Raw genomic sequence first — 17,045 nt, 5'->3', positions numbered from 1 at the left:
CAAGAAACACACATAAAATATTACAATGTGGTTCTGACTTACCTATATGATAAAGTCCTATCCAGTCAGTTGGGTCTACTTCTTCCTTAATATCCCAGAAAATGATGAGGTTCTGAGATTGCCCCAAGGTATATTCGTACATACTGGCTGTCAAACTAGACCTGCTATCCGAGGTCACTAAATCAGTGTCGCTGTTGGCACGCTGCAAGTTCATGTTCTCAGCCATGGTGCCCTGAGATGCCAAACTCTGCAGATTCTCTGGGCTCAGAGTATACCGTAGCTGTGGGTTGCGACGTCGCACAAAAAGCAGATGTTCTCGAGCTGAACTGGCCATGTCGCCTCCACTTTTGTCAATTTATGTGAAAAAGTTGTTGTTCAGAGATCTAACAGGAAGAAGAAAAAAAGAAAGTGTTAAAGTGAAACAGAAGTCAAATATTTAAGTGGAGAGGCACTGCTGCAAAAATGTTCCTACAGAATCCTAAAATGTATTAAGTAAAATCTTTTACTTCACTGCTCTACCACTGCAGCCACCTTAGTGGTGTCTGTACATAAAAAAAACCCAAAACATTAATCACTTGTGACAGAATTCAGAGTTAACCGTGCACCATGAAATAGCATTTATAAGCCAGAAACCAAAACATCCAAAACCATCTATCAAGCAAGAACAGCCACAGTAACAAAGCCAATTTAAGTCTGGCAGTAGCCTAAAGAGGAAAGAGATAATGAACCCATCTTCCCACAACAAAATCAAAGCAGTATATGATGTACTTTCACTTAGATATGTTAATTTCCAACAATACTCTATATGCACTGTATGTTCAGAACCAGCAAAGTGCTTAAGATCTTAATTAGGTTGGACGCGTTTCAGTAGGAAAATGTAGGTATCACATATTTTTGCTACTATAAAATCCTTTATATCTTAAAAAATAAAACTCTTACAAAAGCACAACTTCTGAGATCCCTTCTACCATACAAAGACACATCAGACCATGGACTGCAGTACTTCAGACTACAGACTTATATTCAGTTAGCCCACACCAGTTTATCTGTGCAGTCAGATTTTGTTGTTCCTTTCCACACATGAGAAAACAGAGGCCTTATAACTTCAGTAGTTTTCTCTAGCCCCGAGGAGACACTAGAAGGTCTTCACTAAAATGAAGTCACAATATTGTCACACCATGCCTTCAGAAGCAGAACTCGTATCTTATTACCTTTATCTACTAAAAGTAACACCATTTGAAAATTAAGCCCTCATATTACTCACAACTTGAGATAAACCATCAGAAACGAAAGACAGGAATAGCAAAACATTAAAACAGAGGGAACAGCTTACAGGAGGATAGAATCAGCGATGGGGAACCTCTTGCCATAGAAGAAATACAAAAATTTTCTTATCTAAGCTACATGACTTTGACCAAAGCTGTTTGCCTTTGTCAAAAGCTATAGTTTCTATCAACTATCATTGTTTCTTTATTTTACAGAAGAAATAAACCAGCCCTCATTTGGCAGAACAATTTGCTTTCAGAAGAAACTGAATTTTCTGGTGATGTGTTTTTCAGTCAGAACTGTGAAAATTATCTTTCATACTACATTCACCTGGAATGGGAATCATGTATTCTTCCACAGCCAAACCAAACCAAAGCAGTCATAGTGCCCAGTCATAATTCCAGAGCTCTCCAGGAAGAAATTGTGTCCTAAGCTCCTTCCATTCATTATGCAATTTGAAAATCATATCACAACATTTCTGACCAGACTGCAACTTCACCAGTGACAAGAGCAATTATTCCACTACGGTATCTTCCATGAGGGATGCATACTGCAGGAAAGAGCTCCTTATTTTATACATACAAATAACCACCTATAAGAAAAATGTGTGCATGCATGCCTATTAAAAAGGCAAGTAAGAGGTACCTGTGTACTATTCCTGGGCTTTCTTCTTGGTGCCATAGCGTTCAGTTATCACAGGCAGACATATCTGTTCTCTTAAAATAACACAAGCATTGACAGACAGAGCCGACCGTCACCTGCTATTACATTCCCTGTTTCAAGCAAGGAAGCCAATAACACAGAATAAAGTAGAGCCCATGAGAAGTGAATGGATTGGCTGATCACATCCATAGTATTGTAGTTAGACCTACAGTACACTACTACTAGTGATCACATCTGCCAACTGATTTATTAAACAGCAACTTCTGCCTCCAGGGGTGAAAAGATATTTAATTATTAAAAAGAAAAAGCACACAGAGCTCTCTGAGACCCCTAGATTGTGATTTAAAAAAGTTTGGTCTTTTTAAAATAGACAGTTTAATATTTTGAGGGTTTTCTTTTCCTATTCATTCCCATCTCCATATGATGAACCTTCAAAAACAGACTTTTCCCTTCACTTCTGCTTTGTATGACTCATCTGCAATTTTCTTTTTAAAAACTTTTCAGTGTATGTGGTTTTTCAAATTCTTCTGCTATTTTTCAGCTTTTCTTAAACTGGAGATGTTTTGAAATATTAAGAACTAACAAAAGGGGAAAATAAAGTTCAACACATCCATTTATATGCAATTCATCACACGCTGTACATGGTTCAGCATCACAGAAAAGGAAAGAAACAAAAATTCAGTTCAATAATTCTACATATACAGAAGTGACACAGAGATTACCGTATTTATTTCCCAAAGCAGGCAACATACGTCTTTCCTGACATGAGCCATGCTTTGGCTGCGTACACAAAACAATTTATTTTGGTTCTGGACAACAGCAGGGTTTTCCAACTCACTCTCTGTCACGTTCCCGTGCACTCTGCCTCTGACACCAGCGCCAGTGATGAAAAGGAAACTGTGGTACAGAGGACCTTCTTAAATGGAGTCAGGGAAGTCAGCATTTTGTTTCCCCAAGCGCAGTATTAATCGTTAGATTTTAAAATCCTGGATGACTGAGACCAGAAGGGTAAATAAGAAAGAGCCACCAACTTCCCTACAAGGTGGTGAAGCACACAGGGATCAACCAGTGGCTGTAATTCTCCCCCGTTTTTTGCCTCCCTTCTTTCTTATTTGTAATAATGTCACAGTGAGGGAGCTGTAGTCTCTAGACAGGCAGAGCCCTGTATGTGGACGTGAGCCTGCCCATCCCAGCAAGCCTGCACACTGCCCGGGTACCACCGACCTCCACACTAGGAGATGGGGAGAGATTAATTAACAGATAAAGAGCGCGTTATCAAGTTAATTTTCTTCTGTCCCACAACGAGGGATTTATCTAATGTTGATCTGTTGTATACAGTAGTTTTACAGCAGCAAAATTACTGCAAAGCAAGTGCAAATAAGTGCAAAATAAGGAGGATTACAAGTTAACGATAAAGTTTTAACAGGAGGGACGAAAATTTTCCTTCAGCTGCAGAGATGGAGGCTGTACCCGGGGCACCACTGGCATTTGTTGAAACATATTGAAAATTTATGTGTGGCAGATGGACAAACTCATCCACGTTTAAGGACACATGAGAACCAGCTTGTACCAGCTAGGACTATCCCACAGTTTAAGAGAAGCAAACAGCCCAAGATAAACCTTAACTCCTTCAAAATAGGTCATTTTCTTAAGTCATAATTGGTATCACTCTGGTGAACCACAGACATCATTACAGTTCCTGAAAATGAAGCAAATCACAAATCTAAATGTTGGATAACTTTTCTGATCCTACTCATAAATCCAAGTCTTTTAAAGTCATGAGTTGAAATTGCATTGAACATGTTAAACTCACATGTAAATGAGCACCAACTAAGGAAACAATATCTCCAAAAAATCACAACTTGCAAGCTTTTAGAATATTTTCTAAATTCAATGAAATAGGCTGTAAAGCAGCCCTAGTGTCAGACAGTATTCTGCTAAGTAGCATCTCATGGTGACCTGGGAGGTTAATTAAGGAGATTTGTAAAAAGATAAATATGGCATCATATTGTAAAAGGGGAAAGGGCCATTGCTATAAAATCTGAACTATGAGGAGCGATGGAATGGAAAAAGAGCCACTGCTTTGATTATTTGCAGCCTGAAAATTTGGTTTGAAGATGTGACGAAAACCGTTACACAGTGCTTTCCTGCTTGCAAAAGGAATTGCTTATCTGACATTTGGTTAACAATTTGCACTGTCTGTCATTAGTAACACCGCTAACAGTACACTAACAGGTATATCCTACCAGAGAATGAAAATAAGAATTATCCTCCCAACTTCCAATTCCTGCTAAGCACCACTGACATAGCATTTGCATTCAGACCGTACTGTAAAGACAATACTCACAATTACCTGCGTGCACCTTCCTACCTATCATGGTTTGGCTATTGAGGATGAATGTGATCACAGCAGCGAATTTCACTAAGAATCAGACCAAGATGGCAAGGAATATTGTTTCCTGAAGGCAAGCTGAAATGTGGAAACTGAATCAAAAGCACAGGGAAAACAAAGGCATTTAAGAAAGTAGCAGATACTAACTTTAGCAAAGTATTTTAGTCGAAAAGTGAAATCTGTACCGAAGCTGCTTATCTGTATCACAGTGTTTCTCTCACTACTTGACAAGAAGCTTAGAGAGAATCAGGACTGATACACTCTTAATCTCTAAGTGGCACAAGTTCAGGACTATTTCTGTCTAAACACACTCCTCAATTGCTAAGCACAGAGGGATAAGAATTGGGAAAAAGTTCCACTTGATATACAAAATATAGATAGGAAAAATCCCTGTGCCCAGCCTTGTTTATGACAGGAGACAGAAAAACATCAAATCCTTTCTGACACGCAGTCAAACATTCAACAGTTTAGAAAATACATGAATGAAAGTCTGGGAGTTTCAGCACAGGAATAACCCAAAAAATCCCACCACGCAAAACAAACCAGGCTTCATATGCAGCCCTGTTTATCTTACCCATAACAGCGATTCATTTCTTGTTTATGTAGTAATCTTTTATGTGGCTTACGAGTCTTGCCAGCAGCCTCTTCCCACAGCATTTTGTGTAAACAGACTCTACAGGGCTGGCCCCGAGATCATGACCGGTCATCCACTGGACAGGATTTTGCTCTAAGCCTGTAGCTGAGGGTGCTGCTGGGGAAACGATTAACACATTTCACTGGCAGACTGGCTTCAAGTAACCGTACCGCAATGCCACACGACCCTCAGGAGGTGTGAGGCAAGGTGGTGGACAGCACGGCAGCAGAGACCGAGACTCAGCAGGGAGAGCCCTCAAGGACTGCTCTGCATCTCAAGCATCTCTCTTGTTGTACATTAAATAGGCACAAAGAACCTTCCAACCCAACTAGCCCCAGATAAACTAACACCAGGCCAGGCTGGATGAAGCTCTGAGCAACCTGGTCCATTTGAAAGTGTCCCTATCCATGGCTGCAGGGTTGGAACTGGATGGCCTTTAAGGTACCTTCTGACACAGGCAGAAAACTGATGAGATCCCTCAGCTAAAAGATAATCATAACTGTTCAATATTGCTACCAAGAATTCCTGAGTGCTCATTAGGTCTGCATGTTTCCAATAATAAATCATGCAGATAAAGTATATAAACAAGTCCTGTGATGGATATCTTGGAGGGGAAAAAGTGATCATCCTAAACACAGAATTTGTTATTTAAGTAAAAGACAGATGTCATAAACTTGAAAAAAATCACATAATTACACCTCTGACACAATTCTTCTTTTTAATTACAAGGATACTGAGGATATCTCTGAGAGCTTACAAGGGAAAGATGTCTCTCTCTTTCCTTCAGTTCTTCCAATCTGCATGCTAGACAGTGAATTTGTATGCACTGCTTTTCCTTGGACAGTCAGTTCTGGATATTTCTTTCATTTGGGATGCTCTTGAAAGGACATTAAAAATGACAGGAAATTACCACCATAACTGACATAGGACTTAGATATAGTTTAAGTTACTTAAACGTTTTTTATGTTTCTAGACAGTCACTATGCAAGCAACTTAAATTTGAATTAAAGTAAATATGAGTTTTACTCAATTTAAAAGGAAAGAAATTAAATTGTTTTATCCAGAAGTGCAAACAAACAAGTTAAATTCGGAAACTTGTTATTCTTCTGTTATCTGTTTACTTTCTCCTCTATCAAAGCCCCCTAGACTTTCGTACTAGGACAATTACTGGATACTCTTAAAAGCAGATAAAGCCAAAGCAACAATGAAAGAATTTAATAAACTTGTCAGCTTCCATAAAGAACGTATATGCACAGGATAATTTAACCAGATTTCCTTTTTAATCAAAAAAATTGCCGAGAAACTGAAGCACCTTGAAAGATGCATTTTCTCCTAAGAGAAATGTTTTCAATTCTCCATTTCAAATCTCCATGGGAATGCCAGACTAAATTACATGCCCTATGCCAGGCAGGGGGGGTGGGCAGCTGTGCCAGGTAGTCGGCCTCGGCAGTGAAGAGTCAGAGGCTCCTCGAAAAAGCAACTCAGAGAACGAAAATCACTCCCTTTCTTGACGTGTGGAGGAAGTTGGAGTAACCCGAGACCAAGCAATAGAGGACAAAATTTTGTCTAGACACCCTTTTCCTTTGTTGCCTTGCTCCGAGCCATACCCAAACCACTGGCAAAACAATAAAAAAAGTAAACTGGGCTGAGAATACCCTGCTTTTGGTCTGCTCACTCATCCTCTCAAATTGCTGGTGCTGGGAAATCACAACCAGCACCGGAATTTACAACTGGAAACTATATTCAGATGTTTAAGGTGAAGCTGAAAATTACTGTGCCGAAATTTCACAGAGATATCACCATATAGGAGAGAGAGAGGTGAAAAAAAACGGGAGAGAGAAAGTACGCATAAACACTTCATTCGCCTTTGCACTAAAATCTGGTGACTCAGCTCAGATGTTAAACATCAGCTCAGATTACAAAACCACCATATAATTTACACTGGCTGAAAATATTCCCTACAGGAAAAAGCATATTGTTCAGCATAAACATATATTTTTTTTAAAATGGTCTCTGCAGAATATTATTTGTCCGGAGAACAGCTGCGTTAATTCAGTGTGACAGAATACCTATTTTAGACCTTTTTCATTGTGTCTATGTACAGTTCATTTCTGAAGTCCAACTTATACACTTTTGTATCCAGTTAGAAACAAACATCACTCTTGTATTACCTTAGCTGCTTGAGTTAAGGCTCACAGCTTCCATTCCACCAATGGGGACTCTCTTACATCAGTCAGAAGTTACTGCTCAAACCTATTATGAAGACCAGCAGTCTGAAGGACTCCACATATTTCTGCCTGGTCTGCACACCCACACACCCCACCAGGCACTGCTGTGCTTTCTGTACAACTTGTCGTATTAATTCTCACACAAAAGCTTCTGAATTTGCATTGAAGAGATTATGGAGCGGTCATACAATCCTTTGTGCTGCAGCTGCCAGGGTGGGAGATCTGGCTGGCCTGCGGACATACCTTAGTTTTCCTCTGCAGATTGTGAGATGTCCATGGCCTAAAACTCATTCCTGTCTTTCACCAAAAGTAGCAATACAAGAACTGCACATAAATTGAAGTTAAGTGTACCACATACGTTGTTATCCTCTTCTCACGTGACGAAACAAAACTTGACTGGAAATTTTAGTGCTATTTCACAGCCCAGAAGGTATGTACGTATTGCAATGCCCCTCAAACTCTTCCTAGAGTGGCAGCTATTTTTACCGAGTTCATTCATTTCAGTAACCTCACCTGCAGCAACATCTCTCAAGGAGCTGCATTTCACCAGTGGGGCAGAGACTGGAGGTACAGCCACGCAGCCATCACACCCAGCGTATTATGAAACTACTGCCTTGGATAATTCACACTACAGTATTACTCTACATAAAGTTTAAAATCAGAATCCCCACCGCCAGACATTTGATCTTCAGCACTCATGACACTGATACATCCGCTGCTAGTTGCTGTTGATCGGCTGTCCTGAAGAATTTCTCTGGAAGTACTGATGCAGTTGCTCTCAGATTAGCCTTTTGATGTCAGGTCACACAACCCATCTGAAACACAGCCCTCTTCAAATGTCTATACCGGAAAGACAGAACGCGATCTCGCTGAGAAGCTACTTTGCCACAGGATGTGAAAACGTGAATGGAATTATTCTGTGAATAAATGGCAATATATGCTCATATTTACACATGTGAAAGCCTGCAAGAACATATTAATGACAAAAAAAAAATGGGCAGCCTGTTTAACTCTTTTGAAACTCTCTTCTCTCTTTAGGACTTCCAGAACATCTGCAGCACCATCCCAGAGCTCCCCAATTTTATGTCTTTTCCCAAGGCTTTTTCACCACATGGGATGACAAACACCAAAATACAGAACTTATAAAGAAAAGAACAATTTAGTATTTCTCTTTCCAGGAAAGTAAATAAACGCCTAAACAGAAGAAAGAGTACAAAGCCCAAAAGCCTGACAAAAAGCAAAGAAAAGCTGTGTTCCTTTGAAAGAAGAAAGGAAAACTGCCAGGCCAAAAAAGCCACAATTTAAAAAGTTATTTATAAAACAATGCACTTGAGAGAACTGGTAGTACAATTATTTACTACTGATTAGCAGAGTAGCTCTGCAGCTTCATTCCAAGTCTCTGCAATCCATACCAATGCAGATATTTCTCAATGAGTGTCACATCCATAAATGACAGTTGTATTTTAGCGATACTCAAAAGAGTCTGATTTTAAGTACTTATTTGGCAGTTATTAAAAGCTAATACATATACTAGGCAATACACAATTACATAAATTTATTTTTATTCAAGTTTAAGCTTGAAATCCATTCGAGACCGATGGAAATCCATAGATTATAGAATGAATATGAATGAGCATTCATTGTTCCACTCATCCGAGTCCAAATCCAATATAATCATCCCATTATAACAAGCTCAGTTTTCTACCATGTAGAATTGATTTCACTCACTGAAATGGTATCAAACCACCACAGAGCAGGTACATCTCTCACACTGAGAGATTCCCATATTATCAGGAAACGCAGGAATACTCTGTTCCTCTCAAAGCACCAATTCATCATGTTACTTATTCATTTTCGTCACAAAGGGGGTATTATCAGGTTAAAAATGGCATTTCTTCGAAATCAGTGAATATATGTTTACACAACATCAAGTGGTCCATAATTGAAACATGCTAGCAGACTAGAATTTGAATAATAAAAGTCTCCACCAGCCTGCAGGTAAGTCATTTCCCTGATTCCAATTTTTTTTGTTAAAATCTTCCAGCCTGATAAAACTGACCGGGAAGCAGAGATGGGAGGTGTCTAAAAAAGAACCAGTTGACTCCTTAAAGAGCAGAGTAAAACTAAAACTAAACCAACGTTTTGTGTACCTAAGTCTTAAAAATAAATCATAGATACAATCAGTAGATCAGGAAAACAGGAAACCATTTATAAAACCTGACAAATTTTGCTAGAGTGGGTTTAACTGTCCACCAGCATACATCCAAAATTCCGTCCTCCTGCCCCTTTTGCCCTTCTGGTATTTCAGCTTGGAATATTTAACCAGTTATAATCTCCCTCTAAAAAAAAAGGACTCCATTTCCATAAAGATTTGAGGACACTCTTTGGCTGAAATAAAACATCAGACTATTTCTGCTTCCCTACAATTTAATGGAGCTTTTTGCCTGATACTATACTAAACAATCAGCTACCAAAGACACCTCAGACAGTATCAGGAGTAGCAAAAGAACTGTTAGTCAGGCAATGCCTTTTGCTCGCTGCCTGTGCGAGGTATGTCCTTAAGGAGGAGGTGTCATCAGCAAAAACATTTCAATACTACCGTATTTTGCATGACAGGATTCTTTTTATCAGCTTTTCTTCAAAACACACAAGAAATGGTGGACAAAAGGTAAAATTTAAATCCTACATACATATATACTGTTTTGAGCAGAATCTACTGCATTACCACAGTAAAAACCACACTACTAAACAGCAGTGCTGATGATGTTTAGTACATAAAGTGACAAATATTCCAGAGAATTGAATCAGTGTGAATGTAACCTTTGCAGAAATTAGAGATGGAAAGCCCTAAAGATTTCCTCCTCCAGAAAACTTACCTGCTCTACGCTCTTTTAAACTGCTTTCCTCTAACCCCCAAAAAAGAGCCCAGAATGAGAAAAAAACAGCTATTTGTCTGCATTTTGTATGTACTGTTTGTCTGTATGACACACAGATGATCTTCAGCTTCAATAAACCCAAGGAGAAAGTCAGTAGGGCTGTAATACCAAGCATTTGATGATATTGCCCTCTGTACTTACACGATACAGCACTTTTAATACTCAACACAATTTAGCTCTAAAACAAACCCATTCTGTTTGTTAGAAAATACCAACATTAAAACATTTCCAAGTCTAATAGTTTGTTTTAAAGAAATGTAAACTGCAATTATATATCCTATTCAGATTTTCCCCAGGAATGTATTCTAGATCAGAATGCTTGAACACTATGACAGAACTCTTATGCACTAACTGCTTCACTAATTTTTTACAAAACACTACTTAAATAAGTTTAAGCAAAAATTTTTGTGGGATAATTCAAGAAACAGAGGGCATCAGCATTTTAGGAAAGAAAGTCAGACTGGTATCTACTTAGCTTCTTCTGGACAAATGCTCTTCAACAACTGTGTGAGCTAGGTAAACTAGTTTATATCAAAACAGAATAAAAACAGAAAAACAGAAAAAGCTTTCCCTATTTAATGATTTACAGCTTACAAGCCATAATCACACCCAAGAGGAGAGAAAAATAGTTAAGAGCCCTAAGGAACTCCACTACAACAAAAATGAAACTCCTGCAGTAACTCACACACACCACCACCTGCACACATACCCAACACACATTTGTCTGTCTGGTCTGTGTTCCCTATATGAGGAAATAATTTGAGCGAGAATGCAGACCACTAGGGAGTTAGAGATATCAGAGCTATCGCTGCCCATGCTTCCTTGCCATGTGAGTACACATTACAATTCATTATTTAGTTCAGTGATCACAATCTGTAATTTTTTTCTTGCAGGATTACTGCTGCATTTGCTGCTTTCCTCGATTTCTACGCTAAATGAAGCGGAACTCCTTCAGAATCTAAATGAACAATTAATGAAAAGTCAACAACATGAAGTGGGATATATAAAGACGAGGCCTATTATGAATTAATATTTTACTATTAAATATGCATGAGGTTTTAATAAGTAAAGCTAAAAATAGAGCCATGTATTACAGGATTTCTCCAGGCTGCACAATTTTCATTCATTTTCATCCTGTGAAGAAACGGGCCATTGCTAAAAGGTCTCTCACACTGCGTTTTTACGTTGTTGTCATTGGCCTTAGTCCACCATTGCACATAAAAAAAGCCTCTGGGATCCGAGGATAAAAGATTCTGAAGACCTCCACCCTTTGCCGTAAGGTTTAAAGGCATCTGCAGCAAACTGTGGGTTTTCATACACCCATCTACCAACAGGCAGACGTCTCAGCAGCTCAGTCCCCATCCCCAACTTGTGCGTTTAGAAAGACTCCATTTGAAAGAAGACTCCTGCACCAGATAACAAGGAGCAGGAAACGTAAATGCTAGGCTTAAAATTGAAATAACTACTTAAATCTTCGCTTTTTCACTTTAAACATACACATATCCCCCTCATTCCCTCATCATCCCACCAAGGAACAGAGTCTAAAATTAAGCCAAACACAACAAATCCAAATATTCTATCTTGATTTTAAAATCCATTTCTAACATCATGTCCCATTATAGATATAAATGAACAAAAGATTTTAATAAAGGCTGCACTAACTCTGGCTGAGAGTGAGCACATTCTGGAACGCAGCACAATTCTATATAAATCCACCCCAGGGTATAGGTGCTACAGCACCAGGAAACGGAAGAAGATTGAAATCAGTGTTTATAAATAAAGCCAAGAAATCCCAGCACACATACCAGCAAGAACATAAACAGAACTTCAGACAATCTCAGCTGGAGGCCTGAATTCCCTACACTTATTTATGTCGAGGAATATTTTATTATTATTTAAGACATTTTGTTTTGTGTACTCCTGTTTTTAAACGACCTCGCTGTATTTAAATCAAAGCATGCATATTGAGTTAGCCGTTGCTAAAAAGCAAAAAAAAAAAGCAAAGATAGCAAAGCATAACTCAACTTACTTTGAAATATATATTAAAATTAAATCTGTTTTGATTTTGAATTTTCTCTATTTCTCAATGTCTAACAACAGAAAGTCATTTAATCCACATCCAGTATAAATAGGAATTTAAAAAAATAGAACCACCACTTTACAGTACAGCTAACATTCAGATTTTTATGGATAAATATGCAGTTTTAAGTTACAGCTTATCAAAACAAAACTATTTATATCATCTATTACCATTTTCACCTTTTTTTCTGGGGTTCAAGTACAAATGGTGTGATAGCATGACAGAAATTCCCACTGGAACATCCTTGGCTTAGTCTTTGTGAAGACAACTTAGAATCTGAGGTTTTCATAGACATACAATTACTAATTCAGAGTAAAACCGTCATTTACTTTCTGGAAGCTCAAAATATCATGGGCAAAGCAGACTTTCCTCACCTCATACCCTGAGCTTCATTCTAGTAAATATTCAAGATTTATGTCTGGTTTTCCTACGACACATCACAGTTGCATTGATCAGAGACATAGACCACAGCTGTAGAAATACAGAGAACCGGGGAAAAAAAGCACAACATTGACATCACTTGTTATTTTGGTGCCTTTAATATTCACAGGTGCATTTGGGACTTCAAATATCCTTTCTCTCGTTATCAGGGTTGAGGTGTGCTCAAGGGGAGGGTGGGGAGTGGCGTGAAGGTCTGTGGTTTTGTTGCATTTTTTAATTGCAAAGTTTAGGATTTTTCATCTGGTGCAGTATTAGACCCATCTGTTCTCCTTTTTTCTGTCCTCATCCAGAACACGTTGTCTCTCAATATCAGATTTCTCTGCAAGATGGGGTGAGATTTTTTCCTACTCTCATACCACCATCAAGCCCTCCTGAGTGCCTCAAGAGGAGTCTGTTGCAGCATGGATTTATCAACAACCTATTTCCACCAACACAGTTCATCCTTAAAAACCCATTTTGTCCTAGGGCAGCCACCTCTCTGTCTCTGTGCACCCTCTGAATACCAGGTTTTAATAATACAGTTTTTAATCTAGCACCAAGCACAAGAATTCCTCCCACCCCTACCCTCTGAGCACCAGCTTGCAAGGATGGCTGTGGCACAGGGAAGGCAATGAACCATACATACATAAAATTGAACAGGAAAAAATGCAGCTAGATATACTTGTGAAAAATCAGGGACTTAAGACGGATATCAATTTTGACTTTAGGTGATAATTTGGATAGTTACAATGACAGCTACAGACCAGTGACAAAAGAGGAAGAAGGGACTTCCTTTCTAGGGAGCATTTTGCAGACCTTGGGCAGAACCTGGCCCCAGACAATGGTAAAGTCAGATTCTCCTAAAAGTTTTCCGTTAACACATTAATATATTTTATTTGTTCACTTAGTTTAAAGCACGAACAGGAATGTGAAGAGAGAGTACCCTCTTCTTCACCAGATGCCCAGCTGACATGGGCACCTGCACGGTGAGGGAGGGAACAGCTTGTTAGCGTTCAGTATTGCCTGTGCAAATCTCCTACCTCTTAATAGACAAAAAATAGCATGGAATGCTTTGGTTTAATCTAAAAAAATCCTGACTGAAAACAGTTGTATACAACTTAATCAAAACCCAATGACATCACAGAAAAAAAATGAAGAAGGGGAAGAGCTATCTTGGTTGGTTGTTTTTTCCCCTATTAATGGAAATATCTCTGCATTTTCCCGCATTTGGAAGTTAGCTTCACAGAGTGACCTTCCCAAAAAGTACAATGCACTGCAGCTTTCTGGTTAGATAATGCCACCTCCAGTGCCTCCACTCGAGCCAAACTGTCAAGGCCAACCTCTGCTGTAGGTTATTGTTAAGTAGATTTAAAGAGAAATCACTAGAAGCAAATACCTGCATACTGACTGGAGTTCACAGTTTGCCAAAACGACAATGTCATTACTTTAAGACATATGAATGAAGTCTCCTATCAACACTGCTGATTAGCTAGTGGTTTTCTATGTAGCTTTCTTTGATTTATATTTTTTAATCATTTGTCTAATAAACGATGTGACCATATGATTACAGACAAATTACTAATCATTACCACTAAATTGTTTTCTCCTTCTGATGCTCAGTACTCCCTACAGTAACTGAATAATAAATAAAATTTAAAAAAAAAAATCAGGCTTAGGCAACCACCCTTCCCCCTTAGGTTCCAGAGCAGCAAGTTTAAGCTGCATTTCCTAAACAGCAGTAGCAGCTTAACCAAGCCGAGGATGTTGTACTTCACTAACAACCCTACCACACCCTGTAATGTATACACAAACCTCAGGTTAAAATACAAACAAATCTTACAGCTGCCAACATCAAAAACTCAGGAAGGATGCTGGAGCTGCAAAAGAATACCAGTTATTAGGCAAAGTAGTGATACAACAGAAAAACACTTTTTAAAATAATGCTGCCAGAACCTTCAAGCAGAACACTTCAGAAAATCCCAAACACCATCAGAAGTAGCAATTCACTATTCTTGCTGTCATAACTAAATCTGGTGACAACACAGGTCTGCTACCGAAGTGCTTTAGCTTTATAGACACAGGAATTAGATCGCTCATTCCTTCAAAAAGCTTCACTGGAAGTCTTTGTTAACACCCTGCAAGACTCCAATATGTACCATTGATGCCAACTGCAGCTGGGAAAGCAGAGACTGCTGAAAACAGCTGAGCTAGCCCCCAGTAATAACGTAACACAGACTGGGTTAGTTACCTTCAAATATCCCAGCTGGACATGGCAAAAGTTTTGAATCCAGATATTGTAACATTCTGTCACCAGTTTATGATCAGTAGAAGAAATTCACTGCAAATTCAGAAGCTTCCACTAGTACTGACTGTACAAAATAATGCAGACTATTTTTAAAGTCAATATCACAAATATAATTACTTTTAATTCATCTCTCTTTGGTCACAGAGGAACACATTTATCAGCATTGCTAGCACCCTATCAGATGCTTTATCTTGTCTAGAACAAAACAGAGCTTCAGAGACACATTATTCTCAAACACACTAATTTTCTACTACTTCTTATTCATAAGGAAAAAAATTGCTTTATAATTGCACTCAACCTAACACAGAGGTAAAAGTAGTTTCTGCCGCAGTTGACCAGACATCATGATCAACTCTGAGCAGACAGACACTACATGCCAACTTGCTTTCCACCAAAACAAGTTTCTGATACGGATCGTTCGGCTTCCTGGCATTCTTTAGAAAATTAGCACCAGAAGTGCTGGGTTAGCAAAACCAATCTGTACTGCGGTGGATTGGCAGTGTCAATTTGAATCATCACCATAATTGTGCATCTTCCTTAATATCTTACTTTAGAGCTACAGTTCCTGCAGCAAATTTTAATAGAAGACCTAGCATAGGTACACTTGGAATGCCAGAGCACTCTTGTGGCCTTCCAGTGTTAGGATGTGCAAACTGAGCCTTCTGATGCAAGAGAAAACCCCTTAAATAATATGGCAACCTTCAAAGTAAATTGGCAAATACTTATTTTATGATAAAAAAAGACAGATGCTTGGCACAAGTTAACAAGGTGCAGTTTCAAAATTGGTATTGCTTTCTTTGCCATGAATTTCAGCGATGTAGCTAACCTCTCAGATCCTCAACTACCTCCAGCGTCAGCGAGAAGCAGCACATGCCTGTGTAGGACTCTGTCTCAAACCATCCTGATTACTCACAGAGCACTGGACATCAATGCATGGCGAAGCTGGTGCTGATCTACTGGAGTTCAGCACTGCCCAGCAGAGGTACAGGGAGCCTAGGTTACATCAAAGCAAATTGACAGGGTGTTAAAAAGTGTTAATAGCACACTTCACAGCCGGACAGACCGCTTTGCAGAAGGAGATATAATTAAAATATTAGAAAACACTGCCAGAGATCCATCAGGGACCTTTCTAGTGGGTCAGAAAATTAAGCTGTTCCCGTTATACATCACATTACCGGACTTTCAGAGCTAACCAGAATCGGCAATTCTTTCATTTCACTCTTCAAATAGTCCCACTTGGTCTCTTGTATGCACAGAGAATACAGGCACTCTCCTGGCCCCAGCGGCTGAAAGGCATCTGAGTTTCATGCTCTACTACACTCAGAAAAGCATCAGAAAGTGTCCATGCACCATATTTTAACCAGCATCCAGCTAGGAACACACTATGAAACCTACGGTGGGTTTTTTGTCAGTTTGTTTGGGCTTCCTTTTTTAAATCAGGCAAGACTACTGTAAATTCTTTTAAGCTATCAGGACAGCACCTTCTGCTACCCACAAGCTACTGGCACAATTTAATTAATAATTAATGTATGATATGAAGCACTCAAATTCCTGGATGTTACAGAACACTGCAGAGACTGTCAAAAGATGTCACAAGGCCAAGCAGAAGAAACAAAAGTTATTTAAGCCTACGAGACCAGAAAAAAAAAATTCCTGAAGAACACACAACTTCTTAATGCTAAAAAGTATATTTTGGCATACAGACACATTTAATAATCAATAATCAGACAGATTCAAATATAACCTGAGCTTTTATAGCTGTCTTACAGTCTATACACAGACTGAGGATCCTTTTCGGTGCTAAGGCACAAATATTTCTTCCAGTTGTATTTGGCAGGGCACATAGTCAAATGCAATTTATGCACAGCGAAGCCTCATCCCTGCAGTTCTAACTGCAGCCAGAGAACACTTCCCCTCAAGATCGTGTGGGTGAACTGAAGCAGGTACACAAACACATGCTGACTCAGTAACGGCTGTCTCAATTCCTGAAGCTAACGGGAGTCTCTCTGCTGCTTTGGAGCACTTGGGATCAGGTCAAAAGGGTGATTCAGCACTAAGATAAAGCCTAAAATGCCAAGTGCCTTAGGTCTTTCAAATAAAGGAACGTTCTCATCACAAAAA

At 39.0% G+C, this 17,045-nt stretch overlaps 1 protein-coding gene across 4 annotated transcripts in view; it reads right to left on the bottom strand.

The window, feature by feature from the left end:
- The window catches only part of HECW2 (HECT, C2 and WW domain containing E3 ubiquitin protein ligase 2), a 175,476-nt gene that overhangs the window by 121,685 nt on the left and 36,746 nt on the right, over positions 1–17,045 (bottom strand). For all 4 annotated transcript variants that reach the window (XM_054070636.1, XM_054070637.1, XM_054070638.1 and 1 more), the window contains exon 2: positions 43–383. In XM_054070636.1, the coding sequence (XP_053926611.1) occupies positions 43–334 (292 nt within the window). In that variant the 5' untranslated portion in view covers positions 335–383. The remainder of the gene's footprint in view (positions 1–42; positions 384–17,045) is intronic.

The sequence above is a fragment of the Cuculus canorus genome, chromosome 6 (genome assembly GCF_017976375.1).
Source record: "Cuculus canorus isolate bCucCan1 chromosome 6, bCucCan1.pri, whole genome shotgun sequence".
Taxonomy (NCBI): Eukaryota; Metazoa; Chordata; class Aves; order Cuculiformes; family Cuculidae; genus Cuculus; species Cuculus canorus.
Note: the sequence above shows the minus strand (reverse complement) of the source record. Positions and strands in the feature narration are given on the sequence as shown.